The sequence below is a fragment of the Myotis nattereri genome, assembly GCF_964212035.1.
Source record: "Myotis nattereri genome assembly, chromosome: 2".
NCBI classification, from domain to species: domain Eukaryota; kingdom Metazoa; phylum Chordata; class Mammalia; order Chiroptera; family Vespertilionidae; genus Myotis; species Myotis nattereri.
Genome location: NC_138076.1, coordinates 197,449,734 through 197,468,262, shown reverse-complemented (window position 1 = coordinate 197,468,262; position 18,529 = coordinate 197,449,734). Strand labels below are relative to the sequence as shown.

Genomic DNA, 18,529 nt, shown 5'->3' with positions numbered 1-18,529 from the left:
TTGATATATTATTATTGTTATTTATTTATTTAAATCCTCACCAGAGGACATTTTCATTGATTTTATTTATTTATTTATTTATTTATTTATTTATTTGGGGGGTGGGGGTGGGGAGAGAGAAACATCAATCAGTTGCCTCCAGTATGCCCCTCAAAGGCACCAGGATTGAACCACAACCTAGGTCTATGCCATAACCACAAATCGAACCCATGACCTTTAGGTGTACACGACACTCCTACCAACTGAGGCACACCACCCAGAGCCATATATCATTATTAATCTGTAGAACAATCTTGGAGAAAATGTCAGTTTTTCCCATTTTACAGGTGAGTTGACTAAATGGCACAGAAAGGTTAAGAAACCTGTGCAAGCTCACATAACTGCTAAGTGACAAAGCCAGGATTCAATTCCAGGTCAAACCCAAAAGCCTATTTGCCTCCCTCTATATTCGGCTGCCTCCCAATCCAAAGGGGAATCCACTTGGAAACAATAAAACTGGTTTTGAACAAACTGAGTTCACAAGGACGTTTTCCAACATCAAGTCAGAGAACTCTAGCAGGAACACAGAAAAGGGATCAGGATTAGGAGTCTAGTTTTTAACAGTTTGGTGCCATACACTACGAATATAAACAAACTCACCTTTGTATCTAAGAATCAGATTAATATAATGCCAAGAACAGTAACTATAATATGCCACTATTGTATTACACTTTTTATATTGTAATAACGATTACATAACCTTTTCAAATGGTCCTCCAAGCACGTTTGGAAATGTTTCTACATTTTATTCCTTTTCTAAATCAAAGGAAAAATATCTGATGAGAAGAAAGAGGACATTTAGCGCATTGCTCCCATCTAAAAAGTTAAGAATATGAGGTCCAATACAATATCTATGACTTTGTAAAGAAATAGAATCTTTATTTTCCCTAACAAATCTCACTTCAATGCTGAAGCATCTTACTTTTATTATAAAAGCTCAACATTAAAAGTTTGGTAACCAAGCACATTGTGAGATAACCATTTCTGTAACATTACAAAACAACAACACCCAAGTTCCTTACCTTAAGAGATCGATGAACTCTTTTTGATTTTAAATCCCAAATATTAACAGTGTTATTCAGGCCTCCGCTTACCAAATACATAGATGTGGAATTTAAACTGACACATGTCTGCTTTTGCTATTAAAGAAAAAGAAAGTTACCTTAACTTAACAGAGCCCAGAGATGACTTTAAAGTCTTATTCAGTACTTAGTAAGCACTTAATAAATATTTGTTGAATTAAATGTTATAAACATGCTAATACTTATACTAAAGATTCACCTCTAACCTTCCACATGGATCCGATAGCTTGTAAGGAGTTAAAAAAGACTTCAAGAAATCAACCAGATTCATGTTCTCTGCCATACACAGAGGTGACAGAGGAAGCTTAGAAAATACCAGCAAGTCTTGGCCTCCCATCAGGGCTTACCTGCCTGTAATATCTCCCCTACTAAAGCCTGCTCTTACATTTCCGCGGGATTCCCTGAATTACAATCAAACCACAGCTCAGAAAATACTAATGGTAGAGAAGACTTTCAAGGATGTGTCTGTCCCTCATTTTACAGATAAGGAAAGTTTTCCATCGAGGACAAGATATTTGCCCAAAGTCTCATGGCAAATCTCCCCTTAAGAAATCCAATTCTTAAACATTGAGTCATCAGAACTTGACTCTACATTCTTCCCCATGTATGTAAAGACACCATCCATGCACCCAGTTTTTCATGATAAAATTCCAGAAATTCGCCTTGATTCCTCGTTCTGCCTGCCCCAAGTCTACCATAAATTCTCTAAACTCCGACACTAAAATAAATCCCAGCTGGCCCTCCCAATATCCAGGACTACTTCCAACACTCTAATCCAAACCCTGTGGAACCACAACAGCAGCCTCTTAACTGGCTGTCCTGCTTCTACTCCTGCGCATTCTGTTCTCCATAAGTAGGGTGATCTTTAGAAAATGTTAATCTGATCATCTCTCTCCCATTTAAAAATCTTCAATGGCTTCTAATCAACCCTAGAATAAATTCCAGACTCATTAACCTGGCTTTCAAAGCCCTATCTATTCATCTGGCCCCCTCCTACCTTATCTCTCATTTTCCTCTTCACCCACTAATTCTCCAGCCACAATGACCTTCTTGCATTCCTTAAAAATAACTCTATATTGTCCTCAGCTATTCTTGCCCTGAACTTTGGCTGAACAGCTTTTTCTGGTCAATAGACAGCACCTTAAATGCCACCTCCTCAGGGGTACTCCCTTGGCCACCTAAGGTAACTTGCTATCTCAATATCTCAACTATTTTAGTTCTCGACACAACAACTTATCACTATTGGGTATTCTGTTTCCTAGTTTACAATCTGTCTTCCACCAGATTGTCAGTTTCTTTAAGAGCAAAGACCATATCCATGCTCAACATATATTTATAACATAAATGGCTAAAAATACAGAGGCTACCAAGTTTTTCTCACAATAATTCTCTGAGTGTCATCTACCTGGTGGTGCCCATCCGTCAGAACACAACAGTGCATGTATTTTCCTATTTAACCTTCAGGCACACTATGTAGTTACATTAATGTTCTTACCTCCAGTTGAATGCTATGGGGGGGAAAATGGAGAAATAATTCCAAAGGGGAAATATTTGTGACTTAGGTAAAATTAAAGGCAAAACACGCAGGTTTAGGCAAGTCATCTCACCTTTATGAGCCTATGTTTCTTCATCTGAGAAATGAGAAATGAGGACTAGAACTACTGTTCCTACCTTGAGAGCCCACGCATCTCAAAAACATCCTCTACTCAAGAGAGCACCAGATTCTTAAAAAGCTGCAGATGGCTCCTACACTCAAGCTTCTTACTGCTCTTAGATTTTGACGAAGAGTCAAAATTACCAACACATATAAACAGGAGCACATTAGGTCAATGTGTCAGTAAAGTAGGTATACTTCTCTTCTAGGCACCATACATACATACATAGGAACTAAATTTGGTCTGAACAAACTAATAAGATTTAGAATGTGGCTATCACTGCAAATCAGGACAGTTTACTAAGAGCTATATAAATAACCTTTAAAGAAAACAGACAAGAATGATATCCATCAAAGATAAATATATTAGGATTCTAATTGTCAAAAACATCTCAAATTATTCTTAAGGGCTCAGAACAAAAGCTATGTTTATAGCTGGCTTACGCTAATGATAGAAGATTCTTTTTGTTAATACATTATAAATGTAGCTAATGAACTTAAATAATTAATAGAAATCGTGTAGTTATTACAGGAATCCTACATCCCAAAACACAAGCAATGGGTGCAGTTTTTAAAATCTAAAAATAACAGCTGGTCAAATTTCTAGATTATATAGTAGCCTATCACATCCATTATAACACTGTTAATACCAATCTGCCCACTTTTAAGAAAATACAAAATCAAAGAAAATAAATACAAACTTAAAGTTCTACTCAAAAATTAATGTTTAAATAAGAATCATATTTTCCTATATAGGAAAGGTCTAATATCTCAAATAGCACATGAGTAAAAGAACTTGGATCCTACAAAACAAAGGTTTTCAACACACTAATATGTTACAATAAATTACTGATAAAGGTTAAAGAACCACTGTTTGCAAAATATTTTATAAGTAAATTAAAGCAGATTCAAATTATAACTATATAACTATAATGACCACTTCAGCCACATGCATCCTGATGTGATCTCTTAACTATGGGACAGAGAACTAACTGCAACAACTGATATGGAATATTCACAAAATTTGTAGAATTGTGTCAATTTGTGAATATCATCTATTTTCATAATTTAATAACAAAAAACAAAAAGGTACCAAACTGGTTCTAAGACATGATGTAAAAGTAGCATAATACATATTGTAACAGAGGAAATCAAAATTATTTTGATGCTATTTAATTAAACAAATGTTTGTCAACTGTCTTTGACAGAATTTAAAGATTCAAAGATGATGACTAAAATGTTTTGCCTGCTCTGAAAGGATATACACTTTGACTTTTATCAACCAGGGATGCTCTTTGCTTCAATTTTACGTAACTGAGTTTGAATAGGCAGAAGGTCTCAAACTCCATTTCTACCCTTAGCATTCTCTCTGCCATAGCCTCCAACATATATGGGCTGGAAATGAACTTTGGGTCAATCCCACTGGATATCTTTAGGAAAGAACTGATAGAAATCAAACGTCCTTTTTAAATCTGGGCTCCCTTACCTATTCCAGTGTAAAATTAGGACTATTCATAATGTTTTAGGGTCTGCTAGGAAAATCTGAAACTTAAAAAAGAACAAGCTACCAACATCTTATACCTTTTTATTTAGATCATATCTTATTTAAAAAAGAAATAGCTTGGAAATAGCTTCCAATAGATTGGAAATGAGGTAGCCAGCAATATCTTGAATCAGAGAGATTACTTTATAAAACAAAAGAATAAGCAAGCAATATGCAATGAAAGCTTCATTTAAATGCTCTGGGACCAAAGCTCATTTTGACAAAGCCATCTTTTCCTGGTGATGTCGCCACTGGGGAGGCTCAGGCAGGCCCTTCAGTATGGACAGAAGCAAAAGCAGAAAGCTATGTCAGATAGGGGTCCTTAGCTGAGACAGTCCTCAGCCCAAAGTCAGTGAAGGCAGGGCTACATCATTAGGGCTTTATGGTCATATCAAACTTGTGGCTTAAATGGGACTTGGTCCTTAAAAAGGCAACAACACCAGGGAACCTTCCACAAAGGAAAAATGGAGAAAGCAAGTGCCTAGTTGACAAAACATGAATCCCTGATTGCTCCCCTAAGATTCAGTATTATTTTACTTAGAGGTGTTTCAGTACCCATCTCACCGATAAGTGTTATGGTATTATTTTGAGCTTAGGTTAAGAAAAATGCGTTTAAACACCTTTATATTTAGTTGCAAGCACCACAATAAATAAGCAGTTGCCACCCAAGTAGAACTAAGATTTTCTTTTAGGTGTTTTTTGTTTGTTTGTTTGTTTTTCACTTACCCCTTCACCAAGCTCTAAAAGTGGAACAGGTTTACACTTGCAACTTGAAACAACAATTTTGTCGCCACTGGAAGATGCTGTCACTAGGAAGTTATCTAAAGGAAGAGTTATGGAGCATAAAACAATCCATGAGCATCTCTAGCACTAGACTGTTAATACGAGAATTGTAATGATAAAAGCAAGCACACTAACCTAAGCAGAAAAGCAAATGGGCATCGCTTATACATTAGCTTTCAAAAATGGGTCAGTTTACTAATTACTAAGCCTCTTTACTACCACTACAGGGAAGAACTATCCTTTCTGGCTTTGCTATCACTGGAAAGCTATGTAACCCAAGTGAAACACTACTCCATTTTCAAAGAGTAAGCCAGGAGGTCTAATTTTATACTTCAAGAATGAAAGCATAATAAAAGCACCATCAGCATATATGAATCAGCCTTTTTGTCTATAAACACTGTTCAGGACAGTTTTTAACACAGTGCATGGTACCCATTTACGTTAGGAAGCAAATATCTATATTAGTCTCCTACTTGTCCACTAAAAAAATAAAAGCTGGTATTTTCTCACAACTAGAATTTCTGTGATAGAATGTTTCAATCTTAAATATATTAAGAATAAATATTACAGTAAGTATAGCAAATATAAATAAATGTGGTTAAATAGCAACTATTTATGTTATGGAAGAGTTCTATTTTAAATTAAATTTCAAATTATTTAAAATTTAATATAATTACATTTTTAAAATTTTTACTTTAAATAAATTTAAAATTATATTTACCTTATTTTATGTGGAACAACCAGTAAAAACAAAACAATGTATTTTAAAACTAAAATAATTAAATACAATATAACTGAGAACAAGAGTTTCATTTTGAAAGTCCTAACACATTAAAATATCAGAAGTTTAAATTAATGCTTTTAAACAAGCAAAGTTCTTATTGCATTACTTTTGGATGATTTATGTAACATTTCTATATTTTGTGAACAGACCGTGGGTTGTGATTTTATGATACACGATGACTTAAACAAAATCATTTCCACCTACATATTACAGCACTGAGGAAAATATATCATTTCTCTTTATTTGGATTCTTCCTTGTTTACTGCTACTTTTCTCCTTACAATATAGAAATGAAAAAGAAAAACAAAAAAAAAACAGAAAGATAATGAGAGGGTAAAATAGTAACCTCTTGCATTTCTCCTGTAGTTTTAGAAGTCATGAGAAAGTGAGGAACATTATCCCAAGGACCAAAAGCATAGAAAACTAATCTCCCCAGCAAGTCACCATGAACTCCGCCTTTGGAACCCATGCGAAGTGGCCCCAAGTTTCTGAGTGTGGGAAGTCCTCGTTCATCAATAACTAACCTCCATGGGAGGGATCAAAGCTGCATTAGGAACAAGATTAGATGAAGGCTCTCAGCGCACATCTACTGCACAGGAAAACCATACAGAAATAAGACCAGTTTCCAAGTCATACGATACCTCCTCATAGTCACAACAGTTTTATTCACAGACCATTAAATGGTTTATCAGTAAATGCCAACTGTTACTAAAACTCCCTGGAATACAATAAACCAAAAATAATACATCTTACTAAGTAATGCTATTTTTCTCTAATGCAGTAACAGAGAAAAATTAACCTCTGAACATAATAAAAATCCAGCAATAGAGAAGCAACCTCACATATTTGTCCCTCTTTAAAACAGTTTCCCCCACTACACTTCTGGAGAGTACTTCAAACATGTAGTCACTGCACCATGAGTTTGATTAATAGAGCACTGAAGTAATTAACTTTGCTACCATAATACAAATTCAAGGAATGATGAAGTAAATTTAATTCAATAAGAAAAATCATCATTTTTGTTATATATTTGCATTAACAATTAGATTGAACATGAAAACTTCTAATGGTTTTGTTTATGAATCAATCACATTTTCATCAAGAAGCAGAATATTAATACTTTGGTATTGATAAGATCAGACATGGAAAAACCTAATTTGTTGTTTAAGAAACTATATGTAGGAGTTTGACAAAAGAATGACAATTTTTAACATAGCAATGCATACAAAAGGTGATGAGTACTTTTTGACAACAGCGGTTCTCAGCTAGGGGCTACTAGCATCTGATGGGTAGAGGCCAGAAAGGCTTCTAAACATCCTCTAATGCACAGGACAGGCCCATAACAAAGAATCACCTGGCCCAAAATGTCAATAGTGTGAGGGGCTGAGAAATCCTGATTTCTAAGCTTCACTGCCTCATTTATTTTATCCACATATCAGAATTTACTAAGACAAGGAGGGTGTGGGTCATAAACAGAGAAAGCTTAGAAAAATTCAATAACTTCTCTGAATATTATTTGGGAAATAAGACTACTTATGTCATAGATAGAAAGGAAAAAAAATACAAGAATATATCTGTAAGATGGGGATGTAGGTCAATTTTAATTTTTGTCTCTTCACCCAAGCTTCGTTTCTGTCTTTGAGTTCTATCATTAATTTTCAGACAAGAACCACAAATATTCAAACATAGATTCAAAAACTCATTCCAAAACCTTTCAGAATTTTTCCCATCATAACCTACCTTATTCTATTTGATTCAATAACAAACTCTAGATAACAAAACGAATTATATGGTCTGGATATTATATATATATATATATATATATGTATATATATATATATGGCAGTGTTTTTCAATGCAATGGGCTATAACTTTTTTAAAAGAGAAATCGGTGTGTATTCATGATATACTGTTTAGTAAACTGTTTCTTTTTACCTTTCAGAGCTACAAATTATGGGTCACATGCAAAAAAAGTTCCATTGGTTTTTAAACCTAACGAAGAGTGTTTTGTCTTTTTCAAAGGATACTATTGCTGCTCCAACATAATGAGCTGATTCCATGTGGTGATGTGTGTGGGTTGAATTTGTCCACCAATGTCATGGATGAAGCATCCCATATTTTAACATCATCTCCGGATGAAGCAAATCTGAGATTTTCCTGCATGACTGCACCTACAAATAGTTTAAAACAATATATTTTAAAAAACAAAGTTAGGCAAGAAAAAAAAAAAAAGTTAATGAAGCATCTAATCCAAGACAAGTGGCACCACTGTCCACTTCTGTCCCCAAAGTGTCACTACAAAGTAGCTGGAGTGATCTTTGACCCTTCCCCTGGCTCCCCACAGCTGTTACAATGAAATCCAGCCTTCTTAGCTTGCTTTAGCTGACCTACCTAGCCAGGTGCAAAGCTCTTCCCTGGAGCCCCCAGACTCACACTCGCCTTCTTTCTTGGCCTGCCTGTCTTCCTTTTGCTCCTCCTCTGCCTGGAATGCTCCTTCCCCAGAATTCCTATGGTCGTCTCCTGCATATCATTCCAGTCTCGAGTCAAATGTCTCCTCCTCAGAAAAGCTTACTCTGATAAGCATGACGAAAGCAGCCCCATACCAGTTGCTCTATAACCCATTATCCTGTTTCATTTTTTCATGGCACTTGCTCCTCTTTTACAATTCTAATTTTACTCATTATGTCTGCCTGCCCCTTCCCTCCCCACAACTTGAACAAAACAAAGATCCTCAGAACAGATATTCTGTCTTGTTTACTACATCCTGAAACACATTCCTGGCACACAGGAGGTCCTCATGAATAAGTGTTGGATTGGTAACCTCCTAATCTTTCTAAAAATGTATCATAAACTGTAGCAGCTCCTGCAGGTCTGAATCCAGACACTCTAGTTTTTCCAAATAATTCCAAAATTAGCAGATACAGCCCAGATGTCACTAGTCCCTATGCCAATTATTGGTCCACAACGCCCTCACTCACATGATTTATTCACAGTATACAGTTCAATCACAATGCTGATAACGTGACTTCCCAAATTAAAGCAATCTACAGGCAGGAAGCCAAAACGCTACTCTAGACAGGCACTTTAAAGAGCAGCAAACAGTAACATATGATAGGTCAAAAAAAGTGCTCAAAAATACATGAGAGGAAGGGGAAGGGAAGAGAAGGGGATCTAGAAATGTATGCCCCACACCTTGCTGGTATGGAGGGTGCGAGAGTACAGCACAGCATCAGTGATGTCACAGACAGGTTCCCAAGTCAGTGCACTTAGGTCCAGTATATTTCAAAGGACAACTTAGAGGAATAATAACTTATAGGGCCTTTAATTCTCAAAACAAACAAAAAAAGTTAATGTTGTTTATAAAAAAAGCTAAAGCTAGTGATAACCAGAAAAGCCACTTATGTGATTCATTTGCCAGACACTTGCAGTGCTACTAAAAGCCGGTCACCTGTTGCACCACAGACATAGTGTTTAGATTTGGTGCCTTAACATGTCATAAGGGGCCCTTTTGGTTCCCTACTGGAGGAACAGTGAAGAGCAAGAAAGGCGATCTCTAAACCCAGTAAACACAACTATAATCTTACACCACCCCCGGTGAGTGGCGTGGGGTAGTGGAAAGATCACCTAAGCCGGGGCTCTGAAAAAGTGGGTTCAAACGATGTGGCCCCGAGTTGGGGTGACAGGGACTTTGGCCAAGTCACTTGATGTCTGTTTCCTTCTCTGAAAGGGGAGCCGGGAAGGGGACCATCTGCCCACCTACCTCGGTCTCCCGAGAACTGAGCACACGGAAGGGAGAGGCACGACTCACATCAGCCTTTCAAAGTGGGGCTCCCAGAAAGAGCAGTCGGGACCCAGGGCGGTAACAGACGGCCTGCCGGCCCCGAATATGGGAATAACGGCTACATGAAACAACACTTAGTCTTACACCAATGAAAGTTCTCCAACTTGCACTCATCAAAAATGCATTTTACTTGCCAAGAACTTGTTTAACTGGGGTTCCCTTGTACAATGCATTCGAGCGCCACCTACACGAGTCGTAGCTGAGAGATTTGCAAAAAGGAGGACGGGCTGTGGAGCAGCTGCAAACTTTTCGGAGGCAGCACACCCCGGGGGCCGCCACCCACACACCCCAGCTGGCCCCGGCCACCCCCGAGGCCCGCGCGGGGCGTCGCAGAGCCGGGTGCGCGACCCCGGCCCGCGGCTTCCGGGAACTTCCGCGCCAAACCCGTGCCGCGCCCCTGCCTCGCAACCGTCCGGAGCGCGGGGCGGCCCGGCGCGGGGAACCCGGGGCCTCCGCCCCGCCCCCGAGGTGGCCGGAGGGCGGACGGGGTTCGGGAACATGCAAGGACACAGCGGGCGAGGCCCGCTGACCCAGGCCCTCCGGAACCTCACCTCTCCGCCGGGGCACACCGGGTGCCGCGGCACGACCCGCTCCGCGCTGGGCTTCCGGCTCCCGCCCTGACTGTTAAACTTCAGCGGCCGGAAGTCCCACCCCCGAGTGGCGTCACCTGGCAAAGCGCTGCCCCAGGGCCTGGGTCGGGATCTCCGGGTTGGGCCTCCCCGTGGGGATTGTTATCCCGATGCCTGGGCGGGAAGTGCGGGCCTGGGCGCTTCCCTCCACACCCAGCTGCTGCGCTCGGGCCACAGGCAGCAACCCCTTTGTCATTCATTTGTTCGCCGGCTGCTTGTGTGCCAGGCACTGTGCTAGACTCTGGTGCACCGCGATGGAGTGAGCCCGGGTACAGGAAACGCTCCTGGGCCCTGGCTCCGTGTAGCCTACAGTCTCAGGCCGAGGTTGCAACCTTAGGAGGCAGACGGAGGTTAAATCAATAATTACATGATTAAATGAAAAGTGAAATTTTGACAATTGCTTCAAAGGGAAGGTACATTAAGTATGAAAGCCCATAATAAGAGAAATGACCATGGATGTGGGTGTCAGATAGACTCTCCTGAAGAGGAAAGGGTGGAGAGCAGGTAATACCACATGCAAACCAGAGACATGCTCAGAAAGGCTAAGAAATAACCCAAAATGTAAACATCTGAGTTATCTGACTTGAAACTCCTGATCTTTATTCCACAGCATGATGCCAAGTCAGAAACATCAAACATCATCTGGGTGGTAATTCTTTTAAAGGGGATACTTCTCAGGGTGGAAAAGCATGAACTGAGTTATGAACTGAGTTTTAAAGGGCCCCTTCTATCTGGGCCTCACAAGCTCTACTAACAATTTTTGCTTAGAATACTTATAATAAATATAGGGCATTTATTCTGCAAAATGTTATTATTCTGTCATTGAAGTACATATGGACTGGACTGTGTTTCTGAGTTAGGTACATAAGCCCCAGTTATTTGTACTCATATTGCAATTTAACTGGAAAACTAATAAAGTGCAATTTTTTCAGAGCAGAAATAGAAGTCCTAGCCAAGCTGTAAGGATTGATGAGGAACCTCAAAAGGAGAAAGATTCAAAATCAGTAATTTATGCTCTCTGAAAAGGAACCTAGACAAAGAGGAGCAAATTGAACACAAAATAAAGATTAGCATGGAGGACAATGAAATTGAAAAAAATAAACAGTATTCTTTGAAATGATTACTAAAATTAATAAACCTCTTCCCAGACCTATCAAGAAGAAACAGAAAACACAAATTATCAACCTGAGGGTAGAAAGAGAGTCCATCAGTACAGAACCAAATATATTTAAAAGATAATAAGGGAAGAGTATGAACAACTTTATGTCATTAAATTTGGAATTCAACAAAATGAACAGATATCTTGGAAGACATCTATTAAAATGACACCAGAAAAAATAGATAATATGAGTAGTGCTGTATGTACTACATAATTTCAATTAATAATTAAGAACACCTTCCCACAAAGAAAACCCCAGAATCAGATGGCTTCACTGCTGAATTCTATCAAACACATGAGAAAGAAATAATATCAATTCAATATGAAATTTTTCCAAAACCAGAAGAGGAGGGGATAGTTTCTAAACTCACTTTTTTAAGGACAGTATTTCTCTGATACAAAAAAACAAGCAAAGACATTAGAAGAAATAGCTATAGAGTCATAGCCCTCATATATAGATACAAATATATATATATATATATACATATATATGCAAATTTAATCCAATAACATATGAACAAGATTATACATCATGATCAAGTGAGGTTTATTCCAGAAATGCAAGGTTGGTTTAACATTTAAAAATCACTTAATATATAATTCACCACATTAACAAAATAAAGATAAATAACCCATGTAATTATGTAATAAATGAAACAAAAACATTTGTAATATTCAGCATCCATTTATGATTAACAAGTATCAGCAAACTAGGCGGAAAAAAGGGGAGGAAACATTCTCAACTGATTCGAGAACATCTGTGAAAAGCCCACAGGTAGCATTATACTTAATGGTGAATGGCTGAATATTTTTCTCCTAAGATCAAGAATAAGACAAGAATGCCCTGTCTCAATACTACTATTCAAAATTCATCTGGAGGCCTTAACTAGTGCAATAAAACAAATAGATGAATGAGTGAATGAATGACATACAGAATGGAGAAGTAAAACTCTATTTGCAGGAAATATGTGTACTGGAAAATCATTAGGAATACAGAGAAAAGTTCCTAGAACTAGTAAGTGAATTTATCAAGACCTATGCAAAGTCAATATACAAAAATAGAATAGTATTTCTATATATTAGCAATAAATAATTGGAAAATGAAATAAAAATTACAATTCAATTACCAATAACAACCAAAAGTATGAATTACTTACAGATACCTTTAAAATGTGCAGTAATTATACATTGAAAACTATAAAACATTGCTGAGAGAACTTAAAAAGACTTAAGTAGAAAGTTCTTCCATATTAATTAGATGGAAAACAATATTGCTAGAATATTATTTTTTTTTAATATTAAACCTACTTATTCAACTTAATCTCCACATTATTCCAGCAGGTATATTGTGTGTATGCAAATTGTCAGGCTAATTCAAACATTTATATTGGAATGCAAATGATCTAGACAAAACAATTATTTTACAAAGATAAAATTAGAGGATCTACACCTGATATCAGTCTAGATTTCATGCAAACTAATCCATAGTGACAGAAAGCAGTGTAGCACTTATATACCAAACAATAACAGAAAACAAACACTGGGGAAACAAAAAAGTTGTTCAAGAAAGGAAAAATGGAAATAGATAACAATATACCAAATGGGTAATCACTAAACCCAGTCTGTTTTATTGATGAATATCTCAAAAAGCTGTTCACTTCTTCCCATCCTCACTGCTGTTATCTTGATTCATATTATCTTGAATCTTGACTCGATTGTTGAAACAGTCTCCTAATTTGCTTTCCTGGCTTCAGTCTTTATGCCTCTAATTACCCTTGAAACTCCCATCTCAATGCTTTTCATAACAATGCAAATCTGATCACATAACTGCTCTGCCTAGAACTAGACCCTTAGAATAAAGTCCAAATTCCCTTTCATGGCTCAATAGGCCTTTCACCACCATCTCATGCTGATGTTCCCAGCTCTTCTTCTCTGGCCACCTGTCCAGGCTAACTGACCAGGTATGTCATGCACCATCCTATTTAGCCTTTGCCCTTGCTGCTGCCTCTGCTTAGAACACGTCCCTCTGCCTCTCTCCAATGTGGTCAGAGGGCAGGAAATATGTGTACTGGAAAATCATTAGGAATACAGAGAAGTTGTCCCTTCCTACTGCGTGCTGCCAGAGCATCCTGTGCCCACCTCTGTGGATGTCAATCTATGTCTCTTCATTGCCCATCCCCCCATACACACTAGATTCAGAATTCAGGAGTACCGTGCCTACATATGAAAAAGATGTCTTTATGTCCCCAAGACCTAGCATGATGCCCGACACAAAGGATTTATTTTAAAATAATTGATGAATAAATGAATGAATCTGTTTTTCAAAATCTGTTTTTAGAATACAGCAATAAAGTGGAAAATGGATTGCTGGTAGGAAGTCTGAAAGCATGCCTACTAGTTAAGAGCTAATCGACATATTTTAGACAAGATGAAGAGGGCTGGACTCAGGCAGAGGCAATGAGGATAGAAATAAGGAGTCAGAATCAGAGACTTTGTTTAAAAAAAAAAAGACATTTATGAGCAATTGATTGAACACTGTACTTTCTGAAGGATGGCTCTACTGCTTTAAATTTAGACAAAGGGATGGAAAGCCAGACATACCCCATGAGAAGCAATCAATCAACAAACTATGAAAGTGAGAAGAGGTGATTGAAATAGACAAAGAGGTTAGCAAGGTGCAGGGTTTCTGATGCAGAAATAAAAGAGAGCGTTTTAACTGCCAAAGAATCAAGAGACTGACAAGGAGAGAAAAGATTTTAGTGCAGAGAATGTAATAACTGGAAAATTTTGCTTCAGCCCTTAATATAGTAATAAAATTTGCAGACAGCCTATAACACTATACTGACTGCAGTTATACATTATACAAGCTCCCTTCCATTCTGATGAGGGAGGCATAAAAGTAAGCAAGCAAGTGTCTGGAATTTGCTGGGGACAGAGGGCATAACTGATCTAGGACATGTCATAGCATCAGTGTAGCCTCACCCCATTTACACTTACACCTCTAGAGCCACAACATGAAGGTAGAACTCACAGCAGCCCTGAAACATGGCAAGATTCTGTTATGAAGTCTACTAGTGGCCCAGTGCACAAAATTTGTGCACAGGGGAGAGGCTGTTCCTCAGCCCAGCCTGCACCCTCTCCAACCTGGGACCCCTTGAAGGATGTCCTACTGTCGGTTTACAGGGATCGGGCTTAAACCAGTAGTTGGACATCCCTCTCACAATCCAGGAATGCTGGCTCCTAACCGCTCACCTGCCTGCCTACCTGCCTGCCTGATTGCCCCTAACCACTCTGCCTGCAGGCCTGCTTGCCCCCAACGGCCCCCCACCACCAGCCTGCTTGTCCCCAAATGTCCCCCCGCCAGTCTGATCACCCCCAACTGCCCCCCATGCCAGTGTGCTCGCTCCCAACTGCCTCCCCTGCCAGCCTGCTCACCCCCAACTTCCCCCCTGCTGGCCTGCTCACTCCAAACTGCCCCCCCCCATCCTGATCACCTCCAACTGACCCCCACTGATAGCCTGCTTGCCCCCAACTGCCCCCCCCTGCTGGTCTGCTTACCCCCAATGGCCTTGTCCCCCACCAGCCTGATCACCCACAACTGCCCTCCCCTCTTGGCCTCTAACCGCCTCTACCTCAGCCCCGCCACCATGGCTTTGTCCAGAAAAATGTCCAGAAGGTCTCCTGGAAGGTCTCCCAGTCTAATTAGCATATTACCCTTTTATTAGCATAGATAGAGGCCTGGTGCATGGGTGGGGGCTGGCTGGTTTGCCCTGAAGGGTGTCCCGGATCAGGGTGGAGGTTCCCTTGGGGTGTGGGGCAGGCTGGGGGAGGGGCCTGTGGTGGTTTGCAGGCCAGCCATGCCCCCATGGGGTGAGAGTTCCTGCTGGGGTGGTGTGGCCAGCCTGGGTGAGGGGCTGAGGGCTATTTTCAAGCTGGTCACACCCCTTCAAAGTGGGGGTCCCCACTGGGGTGCCTGGCCAGCCTGGGTGAGGCTGTTTGCAGTCTGTTTGCAGGCTGGCCACAGCCCCCGGCAACCCAAGCTCCCAGCCCCTCTTTTTTTTTTTTTTTTTTTTTCAGCGCCTCCTTGAGTGGAGGGAAGCAGGTATCTGGGATTTATTATCTTCTATAATTGAAACTTTGTAGCCTTGAGCAGAGGCCAGGGCTGGCCAGGGCAGGCAGGAAGCTTGGCTTCCTCCATCACTAGGGGCAACCCAAGCCTCCTGCTCACTCCAGCTTTGTGGCCGGCATCTTGGTTGGGTTAATTTGCATACTCACTCCTGATTGGCTGATGGGCGTGGCTTGTGGGTATAGCAGAGTGACACCAATTTGCATGTTTCTCTTTTATTAGTGTAAATGCTATTAGTCAATGTGCAGGGAAGGGGATGGGCATTTCCTGGGAAGCTACTATGTGCAGGACACTGTGGTTTATATACATCTGTCTCCCACCACCACTTTTTTGAAATAAATATGACTTGTTATGCCATCATAGCTAATTTTGGAAAACTATTTGGAGATTCTTTTCTCCAAAAACAATGAAAACCCATACAGATTTTTTTTTTCTGAGTAGGTAATGAATACATTTCTAAAACATTTAATCAGTATAAATAGGTAGAGTTCAAAGTAAATCTTCCTCACCCCTGATACTGAGCTGCAACCATTTCTCTCTAGGAAAATAAATAAAAATTATTTCTCCTGCATCCTTTCAAGAACATTCTATGCACACATACAAATTTACATACTTCATTCAAAATCTATTCAATATACACTGTATATAAACATTAGCTTACTACACAGCTGTTCTGTGCTTCATTTTTATTTGTTTTTTCATTGTTTTTTTTCTTTTTGTGTGCTTAATTTTTTTCCCACTTAACAATATTTATTAGACACTTCCCTGTCTTCACACATGTTGGTCTCATTCCTTTTCTGGTCACATAATATTCCACTGAGTGGATGTATCATGTTTTATTTAGCAAAGCCTCTGTTAGTGAATACTAATAATGTTGTTTTATATATATATATACTTTCTCATATATGCAAGTAGAATTATATATGCTAACTGCAAACATTGCTCAATACGAATGTAATGTAACAAATATGCAATTTAAATGTTCTAGCAGCCACATTTTAAAAACACACACAAAATAAACAAATGAAATTAATTTTTAAAATGTGTTCTATTTAACCCATTATGTCCCATATATTTTTACTTCAACATGGAAATCAGTATAAAAATTAATAGTGAGATACTTTACATTATTTTACTTGTACTCTTTGAAATCTATTGTATACAGGGTGGGTCAAAAGTAGGTTTACAGCCCTAGCTGGTTTGGCTCAGTGGATAGAGCGTCAGCCTGTGGACTGAGGGGTCCAGGTTCAATTCCTGTCAAGGGCCAAGCAGGGGTTACGATCTCAATCCTCAGTAGGGGCGTGCAGGAGGCAGCCGATCAATGATTCTCTCTCATCATTGATATTTCTCTCTTCCTCTCCCTTCCTCTCTGAAATCAATAAACATGTTTTTTAAAAAGTAGATTTACTCTACCGGCAGTGTTGGCAGCAGGATGTCTCACAGGAAGTTCTCCGCTCCCAGGCATGGGTCCCTGGGCTTCTTGCCTAGGAAGTGCAGCAGCCCTCACCGCGGGAAGGTGAAGAGCTTCCCCAAGGATGACTCCCCCAAGCCTGTCCACCTCACAGCATTCCTGGGCTGCAAGGCTGGCATGGCCCACATCGTGCGGGAGGTCGATAGGCCAGGATCCAAGGTGAACAAGAAGGAAGTTGTGGAGGCTGTGGCCATTGTGGAGACACCACCCATGGTGGTAATGGGCATTGTGGGCTACGTGGAACCCCACCCCCCACCCCCAGCCAGGCCTCCGTACCTTCAAAACCATCTTTGCTGAGCATATCAGTGATGCGTGCAAAAGGCGCTTTTATAAGAACTAGCATAAGTCTAAGAAGAAGGTCTTCACCAAATGCTGCAAGAAGTGGCAGGATTACGATTGCAAGAAGCAGCTGGAGAAGGACTTCAACAGCATGAAGAAGTACTGCCAGGTTATCTGTGTCATCGCCCACACCCAGATGTGTCTGCTTCCTTTGCACCAGAAAAAGGTCCACCTCATGGAGATCCAGGTAAATGGAGGCACGGGAGGCCGAGACACTGGACTGGGCCGGGGAGAGGCTAGAGCAGCAGGTCCCTGTAAACCAGGTGTTTGGACAGGACGAGATGATTGATGTCATTGGAGTGACCAAGGGCAAAGGCTACAAAGGGGTCACCAGCCCCTGGCACACCAAGAAGCTGCCACCAAGACCCACAGAGGGCTGCAGAAGGTTGCCTGTATCTGGGCGTGGCATCCTGCCCAGGTGGCCTTCTCTGTGGCCCAGGCTGGGCAGAAAGGCTACCATCCCCACACTGAGATAAACAAGATCTACAGGATTGGCCAGGGCTACCTTATCAAGGTATGCCAGCTAATCAAGAACAACGGCTCCACCGACTATGACCTGTCTGACAAGAGCATCAACCCTCTGGGTGGCTTTGTCCACTACAGCGAAGTAACCAATGACTTTGTCATGCTGAAAGGCTGTGTGGTGGGAACCAAGAAGCGAGTGCTCACCCTCCGCAAGTCCTTACTCATGCAGACCAAACGGCGGGCCCTGGAGAAGATAGGACTTAAGTTTATCGACACCACCTCCAAGTTTGGCCATGGCTGCTTCCTGATAGTGGAGGGAAAAAAGCATTCATGGGACCGCTTAAGAAAGACAGGATTGGAAAGGAAGAAGGAGCCTAATGTCAGGAACAGATGGTGCAGCTGGTGGGCTCTCAATAAAAATTATTTTCCAGTGGGGGTGGGGGGTGTAGATTTACAGTTGTTTGTATGGAAAATAATACAATAAGCAATAATACAATTCAACAATAAACTATTTTGCATACTCACAGCTGCAAATCTACTTTTGCCCACCTCTGTATTTTACTTAAAGCACATCTCAATTCAGATGAACCACCTTTCAATTGCTCAGTAACCAG

The 18,529-nt window shown here is 40.2% G+C and overlaps 1 protein-coding gene and 1 pseudogene across 2 annotated transcripts in view; one reads left to right on the top strand and one right to left on the bottom strand.

The window, feature by feature from the left end:
* The window catches only part of NEDD1 (NEDD1 gamma-tubulin ring complex targeting factor), a 33,803-nt gene extending 23,484 nt beyond the window's left edge, over positions 1-10,319 (bottom strand). The window contains exons 1-4 of the mRNA XM_081084914.1: positions 10,278-10,319; positions 7,913-8,056; positions 5,045-5,139; positions 1,062-1,178 (exon numbers count right to left, since the gene is read on the bottom strand). Of these exons, the coding sequence (XP_080941040.1) occupies positions 1,062-1,178; positions 5,045-5,139; positions 7,913-8,048 (348 nt within the window). The 5' untranslated portion in view covers positions 8,049-8,056; positions 10,278-10,319. The remainder of the gene's footprint in view (positions 1-1,061; positions 1,179-5,044; positions 5,140-7,912; positions 8,057-10,277) is intronic.
* A 6,753-nt stretch (positions 10,320-17,072) lies between these two features.
* On the top strand, positions 17,073-18,293 carry LOC308512794 (large ribosomal subunit protein uL3-like; annotated as a pseudogene). The gene has a single exon. The product of its transcript is annotated as a large ribosomal subunit protein uL3-like (transcript).
* The last annotated feature ends 236 nt before the right edge of the window (positions 18,294-18,529 follow it).